Consider the following 23779-nt stretch of genomic DNA (forward strand, 5'->3'; position numbering starts at 1 on the left):
GAATAGTAATCAAATAATCTATTTTTTTCCAATCTTGGGCTGGATATGGCTCTTGGAAGACGCAAAGAGTCAATCCTTTCTTTGCTTCCATCTTGTTCCACACAGATCCCCACTTTCTATTAACCTGGTTGGACATATGGTAGAAAACATACTCCATTTTGAAATTCAAGCAGGTCTTAAATCTAAAGCTGAAATTAAGTGAAATACGTCCTGCCTTTCTAACTACTCAGCTAAGAAACACCTTTTTCATTTTAATACGATGTTGCTGAAATTTTTGGTGGAGTGACCAACCACTACATAAAAGACGCAAAAGATTAATGACTGACAAACAAATACTAGAGCACAGAAACAGAATTGGAGAGAGAACACAATTTAAGACTCAGCCAAGAAGGTCCATATGACTATTCTTAGCAAAGGACAGAACTTTGGCTCTGTTTTGATGTTTTGTTCCTAAGTTGTTTGACATTCAATGCCAATTCTGGACAGGAAAGAATAACTACTTTGTCTGCAATACTTATCATGCTGAAGTTCTGATCCAGTTTGACTAGACTGCATGTTTCCTGCTGCTCTCCAGTAAAATGCAGCAGAGGCCTATGGTTTTTAGGAAGTATAAAACAACTGAGATGTTCTAGGTGTGGATTGGCTTAACCACCTTGAATCACACAAATAAATCCATTTTAAAATACAGCCTTGTATATTTAAAAATAAATGTGCAGGGTAAAATTGTATTCTACCAAACAAAAAGTTTTTTTAAATGCCTTCCACTACCTAAATAGGCCTAGAGGAAAGATGGAGAGGGATTTGTCACAAGAGCATGTGGTGATAGAACAAGGGGTAATAGTTTCAAGCTGAAAGAAGGCTTGGATTAGCTATTAGGAAGAAATTCTTCACTGTGAGAATAGTGAAGCACAGGAACTGGTCCAGAGAAGCTGTGGATGTCCCATCCCTGGAAGCATGAGAAACCAGGTTGGATGGGGCTCTGAGCAAGTCCTTGATGCATGGAAGGGGGAGTAGAACCAGATGGTCTTTAAGGTCCTTTCCAACTGAAACTACTCTGTGATTCCATGATTTAAAGAAAAAATTGAAAAATAATCTTAAACTGGAGGAAAGGATCTTCTTTATTTAGGTCAATGTCAAATACACATTAAGAATCTACATTAGCAATTGACTGGAAAACATAATACTGTAAAGGGGTGGATGACCCAAAGTCTCTAATTCTTTCACTCTTTGCATTCAAACTAGAAAATAACATTAGTCTTTATTTTTGCATGCTTCAAAGTACAGCAGGCACTTCATCAAAAGATTACAACTTTTTCTACACAAACAAAAATGTACACACTAAGTAGCAAGCTGTATCCAAAAAAGTTCAGGAAATTGATAAATAAGACACTTATGTTTTCTATTTGTTTTCTTAGCTTGCTCCTGTACATTCGGCTCCTATTTTCCACAACTGAGCAAGTCCACAGAAGGAGCATCAAGATGACACATGAGACAGAGGACTGTGCTTTTTGAGCCTTGGAACAAGAAAGGTGGAGAAGAGACCTTGCTACTGTCTATAAATATGAACTGTAGGCTTACAGAGACAGACTCTTCTTGACAGTGAACAGCATGAGGACAAGTGGCAAGAGACAAGTGCTGAATAGGAAATTCCATTTAGGTACAAGTAAACATATAATCTCCATAAAGATGGTCTTAGCCCTGGTAAAGAGGTGCAGAGAAACATTTTCCCTGAAGGTATTCAAACTTGCCTAGAGACTGTGTGTTCCAGCAGCCCCTTCCAACATAAATTTGAGTACAAATTTTTTTATTCCGCTTAGCCTACATTGAACTACTGCAATATTGACCTGATTCTTATTCAGTATTTAGTTAAACTAATTTTTAATCTTTTTGCCATGTTCCCTGTTTATCTTCTTCTGACAATGCCTCTTTAATATTTTACCAACCTGGGCTGATTTCACACCTTCAATCTTTCCTGAGACACTGTTCTGTATGTCAAGCTACAAACCCATAATAAAGAGTCTATTACTGAGACTATGTGAGAATATTTGTACTGAACTCTGTCCTCTAATATTTGCAGAATCGGACTACAGCTTTGGCTAGTTTATTACTACTTCTAGTGTCCTGCTTTATGGATATCATATGTATGAGAGAATTTGTGTAACATAAGATAACAGTAGGAGCAACAACTGTCCAGTTTACTTTTCTGCATATTGATCAGCCAAGTGTTGACAACTCCAAAAAAAATCTCTCTTAGCCTCAAATATCCCCATTTTTCTACAGTGCATTTCAAATACTACTGAGTTCCAAGCTACTGTGTTAATGTCTGTATCTGTGTTAATCAGGAAGTCCTCCTCAGTGCCACCAAGTGTGAACAGAGACAGATGCATGATCCCTTTACTTACAGTTATCCACTGAAAGTATTACCTCTGAGACTTGTGAACAGAAAACTGATAACTTGGGAGCTTTTCCATTTGTTTTCCATCTAAATGTCTACCCATCACCACCTCTCTCAGACCTGTTAACCATTTGTGTAGATGTGCTACAGATCTACATGTATAAAATGTGTAAGTGGCCAACACTTTACCTATAATTTCAGCAGATCAGCTAGTGCTCACACACAAGTACAAACACAATAACATTTCCCTCCTTTTCAAGGGGAAGTAGACTAAAATATTTTCATGAATACTTCTACATGTTTTACAGCAGTTTCCAGGGATCAATTATTTCAAAAAGAAAACTGTTAATACTACTCTACTGCACACACTCCTTAAAAACTCATCTTTGCACTAAAAACTGTGCAACACATTTTCAAATTCTCAAATTGTGTATTACAAGATGGCAATAAGCTGTTAGAGAGACTATCAGCTTGAGTTAACTTATGTAAATAAAATAATTTCAAGGTTCCAGATACCAATAAAATATCTTTAAAGAGTACAAACTTTTTTTCTTAAAGTATCTTCACAAAAACTTAATGAGAACTTTCTGCCCTCTTGCTGATATCTGCAGGAACTTTTTACATAGAGAACAAAGTTAAATTACAACATGTTTCTTTGCCTACATACAATGAACAAATTGAAAGATGTAATTTTTACTTTTAGTTCACTTATAATAATCTTAAGTGATACTAATTATCTACAGTATTTATATTTTCAAATATAATCTAGTATACCTCATTGTTCTGTGAACTGCTTTCCTGAAATTACAGAATCATTTTTCATTATGAATATGCCCAGGGCACAGATTTGCAAATTCTTTTGAAACAGAAAAATTATTTCCCCAGGGTAGCCAAAAAAGAGATTTTGCAGAATACAGTTTTAATGATGGCAACAAAAATAATGAAGATTTATGGCAGTATAAACAAAAGCAGATTTTTCCGAAATGTCCTTCCATGAGATCATTACAGATAAACAGTGAGCATGGAAAGTAATTAATTACCTCCATTGGCTCTTACACTTGCCTCAAACAAAAAAAAAAAAGAAAAAAAAAAAAGAAAAGTTACCACATTTTTTAAAATCCAGTAACTTCATCACTTAATGTTTACCCCTGAGTATCATTTTATTTCATCGCTATTTAGATCCCAATATTAAAACAATGCAAAAAGTTGAAAAAACCTGGGCTTTCCTACAAACCTGGAGACTTAGGACAGTTTACCCCCTAAAAGTTTCAGATAATCTTGACATTATTATTTTTCACTATTCCACATACCTAAAAACAAAACCAGGGCTAATATATAGAAAACTGCATCTTCCACTCATTAGAAAGAACATCATTACACATGAGACTGATGCCACTGTAATACATGGCTTAGAGAATACTCTTTTCTCATTTCATCGCTTGTAAGGATGATTAATCCTAATTAAACTTCCTCAGTTTCTATCATCTTCCACTTCCCACAGCTGGCTATCAGTGTCACTAACTTCTCCAAGTCTTCAAGATAGCACAAGGGGGGAACAGCCACTGCCTAGGTTAGGCTCCAGTGATGTGCAGATTAGCACATTAAAACAAGCAGGAACTTTATTGCCACCTAAATTAGAGGCATATATCTGTCACGCAAACCCTGAAGAGAAATGAGCACCTTCACAGAAAAGAAAGAAAATTTTGGTTGCTTGAAATGCTTAATGAAGATGGAACAAATAACCTCACAGAAATGCATGAAGTTTCATATTTGCTATTTTTTCAGCTTTTTGTCTACAGACTAAAGACTCCAATAAACAAAACACTCAGTCTCAGTGTACGGGATACATAATGATAAACACTTGTGTGAGACACAGAATATTTACTATACAGGGACTTTCTACTTGTTCTTTGCTCCTGTAGCTTTTATGTTCTTCAAAAGCCACATTAAAAGACCACTCTTGGACTGATGCTTTGGAGGGAAAAAAAAAGTTTCCAACCTTCTGGCAATTATCTATGTCTCAAGATAATGCATGAATATTATCCTCTTGTCAGCTTGCATTTGCCATTGAAACACCACCTTCCTTTGCGATACAATGGTCAGCGAGTTTCATGTTCTGTTCCACTTACCAGGCCTGCTCTCTTTTTTCTCTGATTAAGTCCAAATCTCCTTATAAAAACTCTATCACTACACATCTTATCTGAGAGTTCTGATAAGTAGTGCTTTCCTTTCAAACACCCACATGTTGCACTTGTCTTCCAAGAGTGGATAAGTGAAAGAGAAAAAAGCATATGAGAAAAGCAGGGGGAAGAAAGAAGTCCCAGACACCAAACATCAGTTTATACATCCTCCTCAGCCATCAAAATGGGTTATGAGGGAAACAGTCAACACAGACTAATATATGAGACCAGACCTGCATTCTGCTGGAATGCAGACTAACTACTGCTATAAATGCAGGTACTGAAATCATTAATTGTAAAATAACCACAGATTCTGATTTATCAACAGGCACTTACATGTCACAGTTAAGACAGCCAAGATACACAGAGTATCACCCCCCTATATCAGAAAGCACCAGCCCATACAGAGCAACACCTCTTTAGAAAGCTTCAGGCTGCTGCTCTTTATTGCCCCTCAGTCCAAAGTTTTATACGCTTCATCTTACATGCCTCACACCTGTGTGCCCTCTGCACCCTGTGGTGATTGGTCAGCACTGCATGTCTCATCACCTTCAATGCTGCTCACCTGTCCTGCACACCTGTAGCCCACTGGGGATGAGGCTCCACTGCAGCCCCACTCCCAGTTACCACAAACTGTGTGCCTACACCTACACACCTTTTGAATATGGTGTTACACTTTCTACAGTTTCTTGATTACTCCTGACCACAACATTGTTTGCTATGGTTTCATCATAGTATTGTTTATATTTTTGAAACTTCTCCGTATTATTTCCTAAAGTAATGTCTCCCTCTATCAAAACAATTTACACAGAAAGAATGAGGATAAAGAAGAGATCCCAAAGTGAAGAAAAGTATCTCAAAATTACCTTTCTAATACAATTTGCTCTAGATTGTACCCAGTAAGTAACACGGGAAATCCCTGTCTCTTTCCATGGAAAAAAAAAATACACCTTTATATATAAAAGGCTTCTTAAATATGAGCAGATGCTTTTCTGTCTACACAATTGCACTGTAATTGTGAAGGCGGAATCTCTGAATGGGATGAATCATCCATCTTCCAAGCCTGCCTCCTGGCATGCCTCCAGGCACTCATACTGTCAGGACTGTCTGCCAGCAGCACCTACTTCCACTGCAGCAAGCCCACTCTGGATTGAGATGTGATACAACCTAAGCACAGTGACACTACTTGAAAGGGATAGATCTGTACATGTGCTGATCCATGGGGAAAACAGTGACACAACAGCAGCTAAATCCTTTTCGCCCCAGAAGAGAGGGTCCTTTATACTTGGCTCTCAGGACTCTGATGCAACAGCTGCTTAAAATGCAGAAAAAAGCATGACAGAGAAGCCCCATAAACTCAGAAAAGCAGCATCACCAAGCATCCCATGGGGAACAAAAGGCTTCAAAAAGTGGGAGTTGACCAAAGCCTTACCTTCCTTGCACTGTGCACTTCTGCTCCACCCCACTGGGTAAAACGACAGTGATGTCCACCAGTCTGTTTATCATGTTCTCCTTCATGCTCACAAGGTTCTGATCAGAAATTACAGCCGTCTCTACAGGTGACTTAGGCTCACTGTGAATTCTACTTGCTGCAGAAGGTTGATTTGGTGGAGGAGGAGCACGAGCTTTCATTCTTTTCCTTGAGAAAGAAAGGCAAGAAGAAAATTAATAATTTCTTCCAAGAAAATCCAAACACATTACTAAGAAATATATGTTCTTTTAGCCATAATCTCAGACTATTTAAAAAAAATTCCTTTAATGCAAGTAATTTTTTTTCTTCATCATTAACCTTTTCAGTGGAGTTGCACTTTTATTTTTACATCCTCTCTAAAAATACGCTAATTTTTTAATGATGCACTCACTCCTACTGTTTGCTTTCCATGCCCCAGGGGATGAATCAGTTCCATAATTAGGATATGATATAATCGTTTTTCTGTTGAGTATGAAGCATACTCCTATGAAGTGAGAAACAGAAATGCTGGGTCCAGTCCAGACCTGACTCAAGAAAGAGTTGTATTTATGTACATGAATGTTTCCTCCAAGTCAGAATGGCAGCAGTGGAAGCAGGGTGAGGTTTCATTCAGCTATATTTGGGTTCCACAGTATTACTCTACTTGGAACATTGTCTCTTCCTCTGCTCTAAGTTAGTAGTATTAAATCTGGCTCATGGTACTTCATAGGGAAGCACCATGAAAAGGTCAGCTGTGAATGATATCACCTCTTACCATGCAACACCAACACTACAGCTCTTTGAAAAGCACCCTGGAAAGAAACTCATTCTTCAGTAGCAGGCTATGCACCATGTGTGATATACAGAAAAGCTGCATCAGCTTGCACCAAACAGAAAGCATACTTCACAGAGATATAAACCCATCACAGACTTGAAGTTTACTTTTTTGGTAAACTGCCAGACAGATAAGCAACATATGTGTGCTGTTAAACTTCTGAATAGCTGGCCTCATACCAAACACATGTCTGAGAGGATTAACTCTGATGATTAATACTCCAGTGACCTCTTCTGACTAGATTTATGCTTAGTTTAAGTCAGATTTTAGTGTAACAGATGGAAAAAGCAGTAAAATATTTACTCAGAAATTACTGTACAGGCCTACAGCCTGCATTTTCTTAATCTGCCCATTTTTAGGGTGCAGGAAGAGATTATGATTCTTCACATGATTTTTGCTCTGCAAACAACAAGAACTGAGGTCCAGAAAGGAAGAGTACAGAAAAAGCACTCTAACCCTTAAAAGCTGGAAAAGCTTAGTGGTCAAATCAGCCAAGGACAAAGCTGTGTTTAGGGGGGGAAAAAAAACCAAACCTGAACTGAAATACCAAATCAAACTCTTCTTTAATAAGAGATAACCTCTATTCTCACAGCTAAAAAGACTAAACAGAGTTTGGATTATAACCGTAAGCTCCTGGCAGAAGAAAAAAGTAATAGCTTTATCACATTAACAAAAAAATCCAAAAAAAAAAAAAAAATGTTCAGAGGCAATTCAAACCCTCCATACTTTGTAGTCAGTATTTGCATTTGACCAACTACCTCTGTGACATGTCTCAACTTGCAAAAATTCTTTGCTTCCTTGAAAATGCTCATTTCAGTGAGACCTTAGCAAAGCAGTGTTAAATCAGTAGTGATGAAGATACTGCCTTTCCATCCCTATATGCATAACAAATAGCATTCTCTACAGATATGCCAGGTGAGGTGCTAGTATAGAAAAATTTGTCTTTTATCAGAAATTTCCTTGAACATTCAGTTTTTATCCTATATACACTGAGTGGGGCATGAAGTCGTCACTCACTAACTTGCAGCTCCTGAGCTCCTCCACATCCAGGTGATGATAAGTTCAGAGCATTAACTACCTTGACTCTCCATTAACTAAACTCTTAATTTATTTGTCTATTGAAGGAAGAAAAAAAAAGAAATTTGGTTTCATCTTTTCCTCAGATACCTTTATGTTTAGCTACAGTTGTTATTTGTAAGCAGGTTGTGAGAGACATGGGAATTTTGCATATATCCACATTCATGGCAACACAGCCTTACAATCATGCAGTTTAAGAATTTCACATCAATTTACAAATCATGTACTTCTTGCCCTTCATAATATCAACTACATCAACAGAAGTAGCTATAAAGCTACTATAAATGATAATTTGTTTATTAAAGCAAGCTTTTATTTTTTGTTTTTGCAGTTTGTTCTATAATGTGGAAGCTAATTCCAACATATTGCATCTGACAAAGTACCAAAGAGGGTAGAAAGAAAAGAAGCAGGCAAGTGTTCCAAGCCTGGCAGAACTAGTTGCAATTATGATGTAGCTTATAAATTCTAGATCTCACAGTGAAAAAAGGTAGAAGAAATAAAGCAATTGTAATAAAATAACTATGAAACTGAAATAGCTGAAGCCATAGACACTTGAAACTTCAGGGAAGAAATGAAGAAAGACTGAGTTTTGAAGCTAGTGAAAGAGCTGGAAGTAAATTGGGACTATGCTACACAAGGTGTCTGTCTGTTCCCTGGTGATAACATAAATCTTCCTGAGGTTTTCCATGGGAACAGAAAAACAAGGTCAGACGCCTTAATGAGAGTGTGATTTTTATCTTTTTAATATATTTTTTTAAACTTTTTAAGCACTCATCAGCCAATACTGAGGTTACAGACCTTGTATAAAACTGCTTGAGGTCGGGGGTGAGAGGGGGGCAGTGTGCACAGTGTGCCAGCAAATCAGGCATCACACCAACAGAAGCATCAGTCATACACTGACCAGCGATTCTCACTTTTACTCCATATAACATCTAACAATGCATTTTCTTTTTGGCATTATACAGACAGGGTTTTTAGATACTACAATCCTCCTTTTCTTTTGTGCAGAAAGGACAGGGCAGGTCTGTTTCCTTCAGAGACATCAGAGAAAGGAAAAGGGAAAACATTCCCACTGCAGTCTCTCTAACCTAGCAACAGTTCAGGTGACCTCATGTGAACTTTTCCACAACAGTGACTTATACATATTTTCATTGTGACTGCTTGAAATTCCTGTTTTTCAACATTTTCCAAATGATATATCTCAAACTATTTCAGTAAAAGCAGATGCCTCTGCAGTTCACATTTGTGGAGTGATATGTCACACAGATTTGCATTATATAGCAAACCTTCTGAAACATCTCTGTAGTAGAATGTAGCTCCATGAATTGCAGACTGAAATCCACAGATTTAGTTCTACCTTAATCTGACAAGAGCAGCTGATTTTTCTGACAGGCTCCAGCAACTGCCATCAGAAAGTGCCTAGAAGCCTGTTAATACTACTGAATGCGAGTGAGAAAAAAAAATTCATCTTTCTCTGTCACAGCAACAATGGTTATAGAGGACAATATAAATCACTCCGCAATAAAAGCCTTATTGTTACCCCCACTAAAATAATATACAAAGAAAGTGAGTGATTTAAAAGCCTGCTTTAAGCATGGGAAGCAAGGGTACTTTCCATGCTATAACCACAACATACTATAAAAAAGTTGCATACCATTCTTCAGTGTGAGATAAATTCAACCTAAATTTAGTTCAACAGCCATCTTCTGTCCACAAACATCTTTCACTGTTCTCACTACTGAGATACCTGTTAAGACCCTGTATTAGGTCCTAGTCTGCAGGAGAAGTTACAAGTGGGAACATTTCAGATCTATGATCAAGTTTAACTCATGGTTACACAAATGCTTCCATCCAGTCCTTCAGACAAAGACAGTGAAAACAAGCAGCCGATTCGAATACACAAATGTACAGGGGCTTTTCTTTTGAGGCTTGAGCTATTTATTCTTACTTAACTGTAAATGGGAAAAATACATTAAGTCATGAAATAACTAGGCGGAATATATAAATCAACTACCAGCACTGTTCTCAGTAAAAGCACAAGGTTTCTCAAAATGGAAAAGGAAAACCAAGGAAACTGACCTGTTATGGTTGCAGCTACCACTCACTAATAAGATCAATGTTTCTGTAGTTCAGCACAGAAGAAATGAAGTTTCATGAGATTATGAACTTCAAGACAAGGTAACACAAGCCCTTTGGACCTACAACCTATTAATATATAACTACCAAGTAACAGGATGTAACCTTGACTTTACAATTCTATCCCAGTAAAACTTGATCTATCCTTTGAGCAGCAGTGGTCCTGGGACTTCCACGCCCAAGGCAAAGCTATGCAGAGATTGCCTTTCTTCAGATAAGGTCTAACACACACACACACACACGCACAAAAAGAAAAAACTGAAACAGTGAAATGCTACCCATTTCCACTATTCCCAATGAATTATCCTCTCTGCCCTGCAAAACAAAGGCAACTTAACAGGTATAGAACAGACTTAATTCCATGCATGTCAGCAGGACTTTTGCAAGTGCTCCATAATTCACCAGTTTGTAGAATCTGGTTCTTTCTATGCAAAATTTCTCTCTAACTATGCATTTTAAACAAGCAAGAACAGCAACAACAAAAACATAAACACACACACACGCACACAAACACACAAACTGCAGAAAAAAAATTAAGAATATAAAAATACAGGAGAAAAAAACCCCAAGACACCTTAAAAACCCCACCCAACAACAAAACCAATTAAAATCCAATACAAAACAAAACAAAACCTCAGCCATTCCTTACCATAGAACTATGGGAAACATTCATTTTTTATGCACGGACCAACTAGCAGTCTAGTCAAGTCGATTTGCAGTCTGGTCAAAAGGCTCAAATAGGTGCAAAGGGTTTTTCTGTTACAGTTATGTATAATTCATCTCATAATCAGGAGAAACAAACTGAGCAAGCAAGTGCATAGTGATGAGAAAATACAGACACAGCACCTCTTGGGTGAAAACCAGGAAACATGGGAATAAACATTCTTGATTTTCAGGTGATTGGACTCCTACAGTCTTTTGAGGGGAAATCTGTGTAAATAATCAGGAAAAAAATTACAAATTAGTATGTTCATTTGCTCCCTTTCCCCTGGCAACGTGCACAGAAAAGTCAGAAGCCTGGCCCTGAGGCACACACCTCATACTCCACCAAGATGCAGCAAGGTAGAAGTCATTCATGCTCAGTGATCTAACTTGTGAAGGCGATATCTTTCAGAGAACATTTCCTTTTCATTCTTTCTTTGTTTCTTATGGCAAAGTAAAGACAACCCAGACCACTGGCTAGGAAAGGCACAACCACTTTATCAGAATAAACAGCAAGCTAAATTTCCTCTTTGTAAGTAAAATCCTTTCAGTTTCTGATGCAGCAGCTCAGAAAAATTGTAACATACACAACAAAAATATAAAGGAAATACAAATAGATCAGCAGCAAGATAAAGGCACCTCAAGAATTCTGAAAATGGAAACCAAAAGCAAAACAAATCTCAGAGAGACTGAGAACAGACTGCAGAAGAGCATGATAATGTTTGTAACTACAAAAGAGGCACAAATTCATCCAGACGCCCTTACAGCATAAACTAGAACTCCATTCCACTTTGCCATCTATAATATTTAAATTAGCCAGTTAAATTAAAAACAAAAATACCAAAGAACATGCTCAAGTTTATTTTGTCTATCACAGGCTAAATGTATCAATTAATTACAATTATGTGCAACACAAGTATTGTAAACTTTTAAATGTCTCATATAGGTTATAGGTCTGTAATGTATTACTATTGACAGTAACATGTTCCCAATATTATTTTAAAATATTTTGGTAAAATTAATTATATTACACAAATATTACACTTTCTAAAGAGCTGAAATTTTCAGCAGACTCTAAGAATGAACGATTACTAGTGGATATGGCTCAGGCAACAATCGGGATTATCTACTTAATTTTTTTAAAATAAATTGCTGCTCTGTTTTAGCAGTTGTAATCTGAATTCCATGGCTACTATAGTACGTAATTATTTTATGCTTTTCTCTTTTCAAACATTTATTGGAATTTCATATTACTTGTAAAGTTCATTCAATTTTTAAGGCAGGATCACACTGACAGGTACAATGAAAATTATTTCCTTGCGGGCATGATAAAGTCACCCAAAATAGACAAGAAAAAATAATTTGTTTCTGGCAAAGAAATGAAAGTTATTTAATTATATTTTGATCTTCCATTTGATTCTACTGAAGAGAAACCCTACAGCTTTATGTATTTTAAAAATAAAGTTTTTATGCCAGAAGAAAAAGAAATAAAGACCAGAAGCAAATAGAATGAGCACATCTGTAGAGAAGAAGCAGGGATTGAAGTACACAATCATTGTTGCCCAAGGGTGAATTTAAAGCAAAATAAACAGTAATCAAGGTGAGATGATACAGCTTAATGGAAGTAGTTCCTAATATTATCTCTCTAATTTCAAACTTTTCACCAACTTAATCAATCATTTAAAAGTGTTGGGCTGCAGTTTCCCGGTCTCGGATGTGCCAGTGAATAACGGTTATAAAATTTGCTACCAGAGGCATCTCCCCATATATGACCCATTTCATGAGAGGCTGAAATGTGTTCCAACACACAGCAGAGACCTAGCCACTCTGGTCCTTGTGAAACATTGCATAGCTGCCACAGAAGAGAAAACAGGCTTCTGCCCAGCCAGGACTTGGACTCCTGCCCTGACACAATGGAGCTGAACTGCTGAGGGCTCACCCTCTGACAGGAAGGCTAAATGATCTGTTAGCCTGTGGCTGGTATCCTCAAGTAATCATGTTTTTATACATCACCCACACTTTTGATTAAGAATCATAGTGTACTATCTTCCAACAAGAGCCTAATTCTCCTTCCAGTAACTAAGGCATTCCCTCATTCCCTGGTACAGAGCAGCTGACATACCAATTTCACAACAGATTGATTTTTAGGACCAGAAGAAGCCAGAAGCACTCTAACCTGACCTCCTGTGCTTATCTTACAAACCAGGACAGGGGGTCATGCAGTGCTCCCCACTGCTACTTCAGAAGGCCCTCTGAATGAAAGCAGGGATGGACCTGGACATGGGGTGGGCTTTAATGATCAAGGAATAACACTGGAACCTACCAATGCTTTTACATGTAGCAACCACAGCCATGCCAGGGAGCCTAACAGGTCTACCTGTAGCAGTTCTCAAAACAAAGTAGAAGACAAGCCCTAAAGAAAATATTTTAAAAAGCAGCCAAATCCCCAGATTTGGGTACGTGCCTGCTGCAGTAATGAAAACACTGCCTGAATAAGCACTGTAAGGTCTGTATCACTAATAGCTGTATCATAGGATTTTTGAGATACCACCCACACGTTCAGTGTGTGGCAAAGACCACACTATGAGCTGGTGCCATGCTGTACAACTCCATTGGGTTGCACATCAGTAAAGAAGAATGAAATGGGAGAGCAGTTAACCTTATTTAATTATTTACCTAATCTGCTGAATCACATGCTGAAGAAAAACAGAAGTCTCTGGTGGTTAAAGGCAAGCAAGCACAGGTAAGTTCTATTTTGGAAAGGTAAAATTCTGCAATCTAAAATATAGCAATATCTAATCTCTCAGTCAGAGATACACAAATAGTTTTAACTCTTTAGCTTGGGAGATGTGATCCAAACAAAATGACACCAACAATTCATGCTGGAGGATGGGTAAAAAGCTTCACCTTCAAAAAAACGTGGTCTGGAAAAGCAAAGTAGAAAAACAGCACTCCAGGCAGGAATGGTGAAGCTTTGCTCTTTTCACAACAACATTTGACATAAGTGAAGCTGCAGATGAACTGAAACATGAATACAGGCAATAAACATTTAAGCTTTAGGACTCAAATATGTTTAATCATCACCACCTCAACTAAAACTGTCAGTTTCATGCTGACCAAAATCAAAAGATTGCTGTTAAACTGACTTTCAGAGAAAACAGTAATGCAGTAGTGCAATGCATTCAGTGAACAGTATCCCTACCAGTATTTTTGACTTCTTCTTCATTTTTCGCAAACTCACAATGTTTTTTCCCCATTTATCAAGTAATCATCAATTAGTCTCATCCCATTCCCAGCAAAAATAATATTAAAATAAAGAAAACACTTAAGGAAAACATCATATTGCTTGTGCTCAGCTGAAATATTATCCAGTTTCTTCATCCGTGACTATATCAGACTGCTTTGCATTGTATGCTTCAATGGGAAACAGGAACTCTACTATTTTTATGCTATTGATACATAAGCATAATGGCCTTAGTTAAAAAACCAAACCAAACAAATAAAATGCCAACGTCATCCAAGCTTGTGGGGAAGCTGGACTCCAGGACAGTTTGGATGGATGAAGACGAGAGATCTCTGAAGGCTGCTCTTAGAATATCAGGTTTATTAGGGATGGTGAAAGGTCTTGCTTGGAGCTGCCAGATGCAGCAGGTGGCAAGGCCTGAGGGAATGGGGGAGGGGAGAGACAAGGGGTAGAGGGAGACAAGAGGATGCTCCAGGAGAGGGTGGAAGTTCCAAGAGGGGGGGAGTTCCAAGAGGGCGTCTGGCCCCTCGGAGACCCTTTATCAGGGGGCTTCAAGGTGGGCTGGAACAAGACTTGGGTCAATGGGGTCACAGACACCTGATGTTTTAGGGGAGGGTTACAGGTGTGGGATGAACCATACATTTTGGGGGTTGAGATGGAACAGTCCATCTGACCTTTGGACCTATCTGTAGGTAAGGACATTGTCCAGCCAGTAGGGCGGATTGTTTTCATCCTGGCTGTACTATCATAAATCTTTTGCCAGGCAATCATATTTATTCATCCTCCCCAACACAAGCTAACATCCTAAATGTACTTAAGAGAGAAAGTCAGAATACTGATGCTTACCCTGTAAAATGCCCAATCCCTATTACCAGGGCACTCAGTTCTATTCTCTGTGCTCTCAAATCATCACTGAGCTGTTAAAGATGTTCAGTTAAGCAGATAGCAGGCTACAACCATGCAGACAAGCCACTTGCACACTGAATTCTCTGCAGAAGGCAAATACTATGGTGTAAGTGCGAAAAACATAAGGTTAAAAACTCTTTCAAGACAACTAATGAGAATTCTCAGCATTATTCATGAGGTTATAGTCAGGTTCATTTTGGTTAACTGGACTCTTACGAACCATGCTCGCCTGTGGAAAAAACTGTCAGGAGACAAAGCAAGAGTATTTCCAAGCAGGCTGGAAGCACTGGTGGCCTTCTGCATGTTGTGGGCAAATGGTCATCCTTCAGATGCACTCACTCTGCTTGCTGCCTGTCAGCTGCGGTTTTGCGAGGATGCCACAACCCCATGATGAGCTCTCTAGGTTTGGAAAGGTACCTTACCAGTTCTAATAGGCTTTGCCAATACACAATAGTCTTTATCATATTTATTAACAGTGAATCATGTCAGTAATGAACAGATGATTTGTTTCAATGACTAAATGTATGGTTTCTCAAGCCTGAGGCTATCTCATAAACACTTGTACTGCGTGTTATCCCTGAAATGATAACCACACTGTTCAGATTTCAGTGTGGTTGTCCTTTCTTAACCTCTTATCAATAATCACCTTCAATAAAAGTTTATTGCTTAGCAACACTGATTTATAAACTCTCCTGTAGTGACTTGCACAGTCAACTAACTTGTAAATTCAAGGTGCATTTGCACTGCATTTTTTGAGAAAAGGTATCCCAGATTGCACTCTATTTTTGTACTCACACACTTTTAACCTCACTATCACTTACTGTGAATCACTCTCTAGAGGCCTGAAGACCACAGATTAGTGCTCCTTGCAGTAAACTGCTTGCCTTATTCCCACAGAAGATGGAATAGTTTGGAAAGAATCAAGGAAAAACAATATATATCATTAATGAAATTCTGATGTAATTTTCTGTGCTGGGTAATTCCTAGGTTTTATAATATGCTTAGAAGCCAGTGGGCAATTCAGTGGAAAACTACTAAAATTACTACAGAATATTATTCCTACCTGTTTCAACTAGAAACAGCCTTAAAACAGTGTCTCTCTGAGGTGCAGATGGGGAAGAATTGTTTAGTATGATTAACCTGCTTAAATAGGTACATGCTGGTGAACACTAACACCTGTTACTCTGAGATGACAGATCATCATTCCTCATTCAGTGACAACGCTCTAGGAATACACAGCTGAAGCTCATTTCATCTATTCACCCTGACACAAACAGATCCTACAAAACAGACAGGTGATGGTCATTAAGGGAGACTTTTCAGAATTACACCTGTGTTATTCCACCTGCCTCCACTCAACTGTCTGCAAATAGTGACACCATCACTGATACTTTAGAAAACCCTGATGTACTAAAGAAAAGGACGCAGACAAAAGTTAAAGGCTCTGACCAGAGTAAAGAGGCATCCTGGCCCAGTTCCAAAGCACCCCTTGGGCCCAAAAGGCTTCTCATAACATTAGAAAAATATACTTCTAGGCAGGAATTAAATTAATAAAGAGCAACTACCCCAATGTGTTTACAAGCTGCAGGCTAGAAGGTATCTCTGCTTTTGAAACCTGGTAAGTTTCTTCAGCTACAAGGATCCAGGCAGGAGACACACAAAACACAGCAGGCAGGACTACAAAAGCCATTTACTTTCCAGCTTTCCTTGTGCTCTCTTAAAACGGGAAGTGCCTCTGTGCTTCCTCTGAAGTTCACTTGCCCTTGGAAAAGCACTTGTGATGGTTTCATGGCTGACCTTACATCAAATCTCCTGGGGCAGACAAGGGAAAGCTGTACCCAAGTGCAGTGCCCACTGTTCCCCATATATTCAAAAGACCATATCTGCTGACATATTGGAAGATAAGCAAGATGACAACTTACCTTGAATTTCCTGATCTAGAAGACAAAAGGTATTAATCTACCCTGTTGTTCTGTTTTTTTTTTTCATCTGCAGTTAATCTGTAAATTCTAACTGGAGAAAAATACATGACATGCAAGAAGCCAGCACCTGAACTATAGGGCTGATAAGCTTCTCTTTGGAGCTAGAAAAAAATCCGCTAAAAGATCTAACAATGCCTTTTTTTGTGAGATATAGTTTACATTCACTCACAGAGAAAAAGAATCAGAGGTGCCAGGACATTCCTTATCCTCCCTAATCATCTTAATTAGCATTTATAATTCAGTCTTAATACATGCTCCATCACACAGCAAGGAATCACATGCAGCAGTACATTACATGAAGGTTAACGAGACAAAAAATGCAGTGTCAATGAGACAAAGAAATACCCAACTTTGAAACAACAGTCTAAACTGCTTCCAGACCCTGTACTACTTGGATGCCACATGTGCTTTTATCAGGAAATCTCACAGCTTCAGCTGACTTTATGTGTACTTTTCTGGTGCTGATTTGGTTAATTAAATTTCTTATTAGAACTACAAGTATTTTAGTTTCATTTTTATGATATTCTCTTCTTTCGAAATGACACAGGAATCAAGTACTTCTGGGTTTAAACTAAAATTCAAGTATTTTGGTTTATTAAGAACAAATCATAACTTTAAGTAAGAAACCCCACTCCAATTCTACTATGCAGGTGAGAGACCTACACCAGAAAATATAACCAAAAAGAATACTGCAGATGTTAGCACGCTAATAACACCAAACAGGAGAACTCTGAAGTGTAATCCTGATTTATTAAGTAAGAAAAGAAGGGTTTTAATGATTTTTATATTCCAATAAACTAATTTTTTTTTAGTTAATGTCCATTTAAAATTCTGTTTAATGTATCCTGTAGGCATATGTGTTACTGAATGGATTTTAAATCTCTCAAAACCAAAAATTATATAGGCCCCATGCAGTGCAAACTAGAGCACATTATGAAGAAAATCTTGATAAATCAGGCATGTTAACACACCCAGACAGTATCAAATGAGAGAGGAAGGAGCCAAGTGCCCTCCCTCTTTATCACACACATTCAAATTAGGGATGATTATTGTGGGCATTTTACTGATGTGTGGCACTGGCTCAGGACACAGGAAACAGGCAGGAGTCAGGACCATTATGGACTTTACTGAGTAAACCAAGACTTTCCTGTCAGCAGACTGGGATCCACAGGAAAGGCGTTACATGTTATCCATGAGAAAACATCACCAACAAACTGAAGGCATCTGCTGGTGAGGAGCTTTAAATGCTGCTCAAGAGATAACTCAATGCAAACATGCTTGAGGCTGCCCTGTAACTACTGATGGGGCATCACAGCAGTGATTGCAAGATTTTGTAGACATGTCTGAGCCAGCTGCACACTCAGCAGAGCCTACAACACCCACACAGGAAGAAACAGGATATATTAGACTACCTCATAACATGAACTGCCACAGTTATACAGAAGTGGCAAGCAGCACAAATACTTCAAATGCAAGCAACAAAAAATGGTGATTTCGAGCTGGACTTTTAACCAAGAGACTTCCATCTCCTTGTCAAAACCAAAGAAGCAGCAGCATTAATGACATGCAATTTCCTCCAGGTTCCTTATCTTGTCTGAACTACTTTTCGTATCAAAAAGGGTGACAAGCCTCACAAGCTCTTTTCAGTGCTGGAGCACTTAATGACTGTCTTCAACTCTGGACCTTATCCTGAAGCTGTCACCTCACTGGTTACAAGGCCTCTTCTCCCTACCAGCCACCAACTTTCCAGACACATGAAAAGCTAGTACATTAACTTTTCTTTATCTCTTGTCATTTAAACTGAAATCAAACTAACCAGTGAATAAAACAATTACTAATAATAAATACAGGCAAAAAGCATAATGAAATAAACTTCATCTTATATTTACCATTGCATGGCCACATAAGCTGTTGGCAGACTCTGCTGAAATAAGGGTGTCTGTCCCATCTGAAAGCCCCTACCTGGCAACAGTGAATAAAAATACAAGTTTGGAAGTGTTTGACTAGAGTTTCCTCCCCACAACTGATGAAAGCCAGGACAAAGGTATCCTGGACTCAATTAAGTCAGTAGGACTTCTGCCACTGATGCTGCAGAAAGCCAAGTTTTCATTCTGGCAGAACCTCAGCAGAGCTCAGTTTCACCTCTGTGCTGACAGCCCCACTTGCTGGCTCCCCCAGTGAGAATGCAACCTCCAGGTACCAGGAGAATGAGGAGCATCAGCAGCATAGCACCTATGGAAGCTGTGGGAAGTGGAGAGCAACTACATGGTACTGCCCTGGGCATCCAACCAGCTGCCTTTTAGCTATGCAAAGGCACAGTTCTCTTAGATGCTCTTACTACATCTTACAGAAAACTAGAAGAATACAACTAAGGCATTAAAATAATAAAAGGAGAGAGAGGAAAAAAAAATTAAAAAAGCAAGCAAGGCTATCTTCATGTGTTACCACCCTGACTTTTTACCATTTCCGACTCTAAAATGAGTCAGAGAGGTCAAGGAAATCTGAGGACACCAGATAAAGTCAGACCTGCCACACCACAGTTTCTCTGCCACCTCCTCTGAAATAGGAAGGCCAGTGGCATAGTGATAATTGGTGAAATTACCAGCATAGAGAGAGCACTCCCTGAGCCAGCGACTAACAGTTGCTCACTTGACACATGTTGCCACTCTGCTTCCCAAAGAGAGATGAGAACACTCAACTCAACTGCTAGCAAGCGAATCCAGCATCGCCTCTCTTGCTTATTTGACTTCCCAGAAAGGAAAAACCTGAATGCAGCCTACAAAGCCATGTTCCTCCAAATAATCTCTTCTGAGCCCAACATAAACTGCAAAGCAACAAAGCAGGAGAAACCCAGAGTTACAGCCAAAACAAAAGTGAAGGGGCTTGCTCCTTTCATGTTCTAATTCTAGCCCTGAAGAAAAAAGAGTGGTGCAATCCAAGTTATTCCTGCAAGCTCAACTGACCCCTGTACTTCAGGTAAATGCTGCTGAAATAACATGGGCTACTCACAACAGCATGGGAAGGAAGGGTGCACTCTCCTGCCAGGAACACAAAAGCATTTCCACAGCCACAGTTCCTGCACAGCATAATTTGACAAAAGCACAGGCCTGCTTCACACCTTCACATGACATACAGCATGTATATATATGCATTATCATGCACATATATCTGATGTAGAGAGAATGCTATCAGGCCATATGCCATCATTTCTGCTTCTGAGTCAGTAATATATGAAAAGAAGGACTAAACAATATACAAATTATATTCACTGTTTAGATTCAGCTGCTCCTGTACAGCATTGCTTTATCTTCTATCAACTTCCTCTACAAAAATATGAATAAAGAAATTATTATAGACATCTACTGACACAGGCACAAGCAGATCCTGTTGATCACTCCTTGTTCCTCTATGAAAGGATGCCACCAAATGCTGACTTCAAAGTAAGTACATTTCCAACTCAGATTGCAGTTGCCCCAGGCCTCCCAGCAAGCTAAATTCAATCTCGCAGCATCTGGGAACAGATCAGCCAGCGAAAGATGAATGTGTTTAGGAAACTGCTTTGACCAAACATTTTTTTCTCCACCCTGAGTAGGGGGTGACAAAATTATATGACAGAAATATTACCATGAGATAATGGAAGACATGAGAGATTGTAACCACTTGTAAATCATCACTACCCATGTTCAGAGCCAGGGAAACAGACATGGAAGCATTCATACACCCAGACATGGAGGCATTTGTGCACCATGATCTTAAGCTGTGCCAGGGGAAGTTCAGGCTACACACTGGAAAAAAATTCTTCGCAGAAAGAGAAGACCATTCCAATGGCTGGGCATTAGAATGGGCTGCCCAGGGAGGTGGTGGAGTCGTCATCCCTGGAGATATTTACAAAAAGACTAGATGTGGTATTCAGTGCCATGGTTTAGTTGATAAAGTGGTGTCAGGCCTTAGGTTGGACTTGATGATCTCTAAGGTCTTTTCCAGCCTAGCTTATTCTGTGATTCTGATGGCGTAATTTGTTGGCTATAATGTAAATATCACATCCTCACAAGAGGATGCACTAGATTTGACAGAGCAGTTGGTCTGTTACATCCAGAAGCACAGTAACAGAGTACACTGAAGGTTTTGCCTGGCATGCAAGTGTCAAAACCTATGCTCACTGATATCAACAATCACATATCCTTTGTGCTTATTATGAAGCAGCAAATGAATGCCCAGAAGCAGATGCCTCCTGACATATGCTTGACATCAGCAGCAAAAAGTCCACCTTGAGTGAATCAAACACTTCCATCTGCTCAAGCCATGCGTGCAGGTAAGTCAAAGTATTATTTGCATGCAGCCCCATTTCCCTGTTAATATCTAAAGACTTATTAATGCATGAACCTTATTCAAATTATCCTGACCATGCTGTTTTTAAAAGCAAGCTATGCTTTATCACACATGTCCTTGACCATAGGATTAAGTCCAGAGAGACAGTGTAGGAAGAGGAAGAATTTCATTTCTACTACTGCTTCTTCTCTCAAAGCAAATAATAACTTAAAAATTTAATCTCTGACTGAATAAATACCTGGCATGTTGATAGTCTTGGCAAATGACAGCTAAATTAAACATATATGAATGGTATCACATAACAAGTTTAACCACTTATTTTTAAACTTGGAAGAGTCTGAACAATTGAAAATATCTGGGTTGGGCTTATGAATTCCACACACCCTTTTTTTTTTGTGCACTCAGTCTGCATAGCTGGTAGAAGAAGGTGACATGAAATGATGAAATCTGAAGATTCAGAAAAAATTTGAAACAGAAAGGAAAATAAAGCCAAAGAAAAAAAGGAAAAACTTCCTATAGTAGTGATATTAATGAGCAAATGGAATTTAGCTTAATATTACTTTTTATTTCTTCTGCAGAGTAGGATGGAACAGCCTTAGGGTAGAGAGAAAACCCTCTACATATGATATTAATATTGAAAACTTAGTGGTAGCATGAATAGAAAAAACACATAATAAAAATTACATTGCCTAACCCTGACCTCACTCAGCAGATTCTCTGTTGAATCAGCAAACTTATACCCACAAAGAACTGCTGTCAAGTAGACAAGCAGTGTGGTTTGTTGCATTTCATTACATGTATATACAAAATCAAATTTCTGTCAATCCCTAAACATCTTCATTGTTTAAAGAAGAAACAAGTGATATTAAAAGAAGTCTTATTCTGATTTCATTTGTATTAACAAGAAACTTTTACAAATAATTGTTTTTATCACCTTGTAGTGTCTTCTTCAGGTAGTCTGAAGAAAAGACACAGATATATAGAGCTCAAACACAGCTATGTATCTCCAAATATTTTCCTAGACAGTCTCTTGATATAAACTGGGGAAGGGGGGAGGGGGATGAGGCAAGAAAAAGTTTAGTTGAAGGACAGGTGTATAGGTTTGCAGCACATCTAACAAAAAAAGGTGGATACTCCTCCCAGTGCCCAACTGGCAGCTGCCAGCTGGGCTCATCCTGTTCCTCCATAGGGGCTTCCATGCCCTGCTGTGGAGCCAGCTGGAAAGGCTGTCACTCCTCACTGGGGCTGCCTTACCACCCTGCCAGTGATCCACAATACAGTTAAAAATCAACAACACCAGCAGAAGTGAAGATGCTGAGAAGAAATGTAACTTCACATTTGACTTCTCCAGTTCAGAACACTGCCTGGGAATCCACAGCTGAGGCACAAGCAGAGGCTGCTGGTCAGGAAGGTTCCATTCATTCCTCCGCTGCAGGCAGATCTCTCTACAACCCAGACAGACCCCTCCACCTCTTCAAGCTCATCCAGTTTGTCCTTCTCTGGAAACATGCATACTACAGCAAAGTGCTCACACACCACGGAAGAGGAGAACTGTCCTGACAACATGTCCAGTGACCTGGGCTGTCCGAGATCCGAAAGTGTCCTAAGCATCAGGCTGAGTGCAAGAACCCTTATGTGAGAAAATACAGCCTCTACTAGAGAACACCAACCAACAGGGTGTGGAAAGCAACACCAGCAGATCTCACTAAATTCCAGGTTCATGCCAGACCCAGAAAGGCTATGCAATAAAAACAATGCAAAACTCTCAGGCCAATACACTTCTCCCCACCCTGAGCAACCCAGGCCAATTCACCCCATGTCAAACACAGGATGTGCCTTATGAAACTACACAAGAAAACTACGAAGGCCAATGAGAAACTTCACCTGAAATGGCAGAATTCATTGTCGTAAGGCCAGCAACACAGGATCACATGCTGCCTCAGGTTTTGGCAAGAGGGCTTCAGTCTTACCTTTGTCCTGCAGCTTTGGCTGGCAGTACACCAGAAGAAACTTCAATCACACTTTGAAAGTCTACCATTTACACAAGCTAGACCTCTTCTTTAATTAAAATGAACTCACAAAAATTCCATTAAATACAAAGATAAAATAAACCACACAAGCACCCAGTAAAATAAAATAATTAAAGAAATAAACAGTAGTTTCTTAAATCCAGCTCAGGGAATGCTCCTTCAATGTCAAGTGCTGAAACAAAGCAACTGCAGCTTCCTTTTACAGTATCACCACACAGGGATGCAGCAACACATATGGATGGTGGCAGACAAGCTCTGTGTACTGTCTGAAACACAAAACCCCATTCCTCCATTTTTACTTTGGGTTTTCAATCGCCTTGTTACTCAATACATGCTAGTAAGCCAAGGATTGCAATCATTAAAATACTAACTTTTCACACAGATTACATTAGCAGCAATGGTCTTAAAAACAAAGAGACAAATTAACCAAATTCTAACAGTCCTAGTAAATGTAGGATTTTCAAAAACATAACACTTTCAAAAAAAAAAGAAAAAAAAGCAACTCATGTCATA

General features: G+C 38.9%; 1 protein-coding gene across 19 annotated transcripts in view; it reads right to left on the minus strand.

Annotated features, from left to right (window-relative positions):
• COBL (cordon-bleu WH2 repeat protein) overlaps positions 1-23779 on the minus strand; it is a 156401-nt gene that overhangs the window by 107589 nt on the left and 25033 nt on the right. For 7 of the 19 annotated variants that reach the window (XM_021546896.3, XM_085571757.1, XM_031503982.3 and 4 more), the window contains one exon: positions 6008-6214. In XM_021546896.3, the coding sequence (XP_021402571.2) occupies positions 6008-6207 (200 nt within the window). In that variant the 5' untranslated portion in view covers positions 6208-6214. Of the gene's footprint in view, positions 1-6007; positions 6215-10016; positions 10877-10919; positions 11004-18796; positions 23767-23779 lie in introns of those variants that run through there. The other 12 variants (XM_085571749.1, XM_085571743.1, XM_085571740.1 and 9 more) reach the window with 5 other exon arrangements.

Source organism: Lonchura striata, chromosome 2, assembly GCF_050655825.1.
Source record: "Lonchura striata isolate lonStrDom1 chromosome 2, ASM5065582v1, whole genome shotgun sequence".
NCBI lineage: Eukaryota > Metazoa > Chordata > Aves > Passeriformes > Estrildidae > Lonchura > Lonchura striata.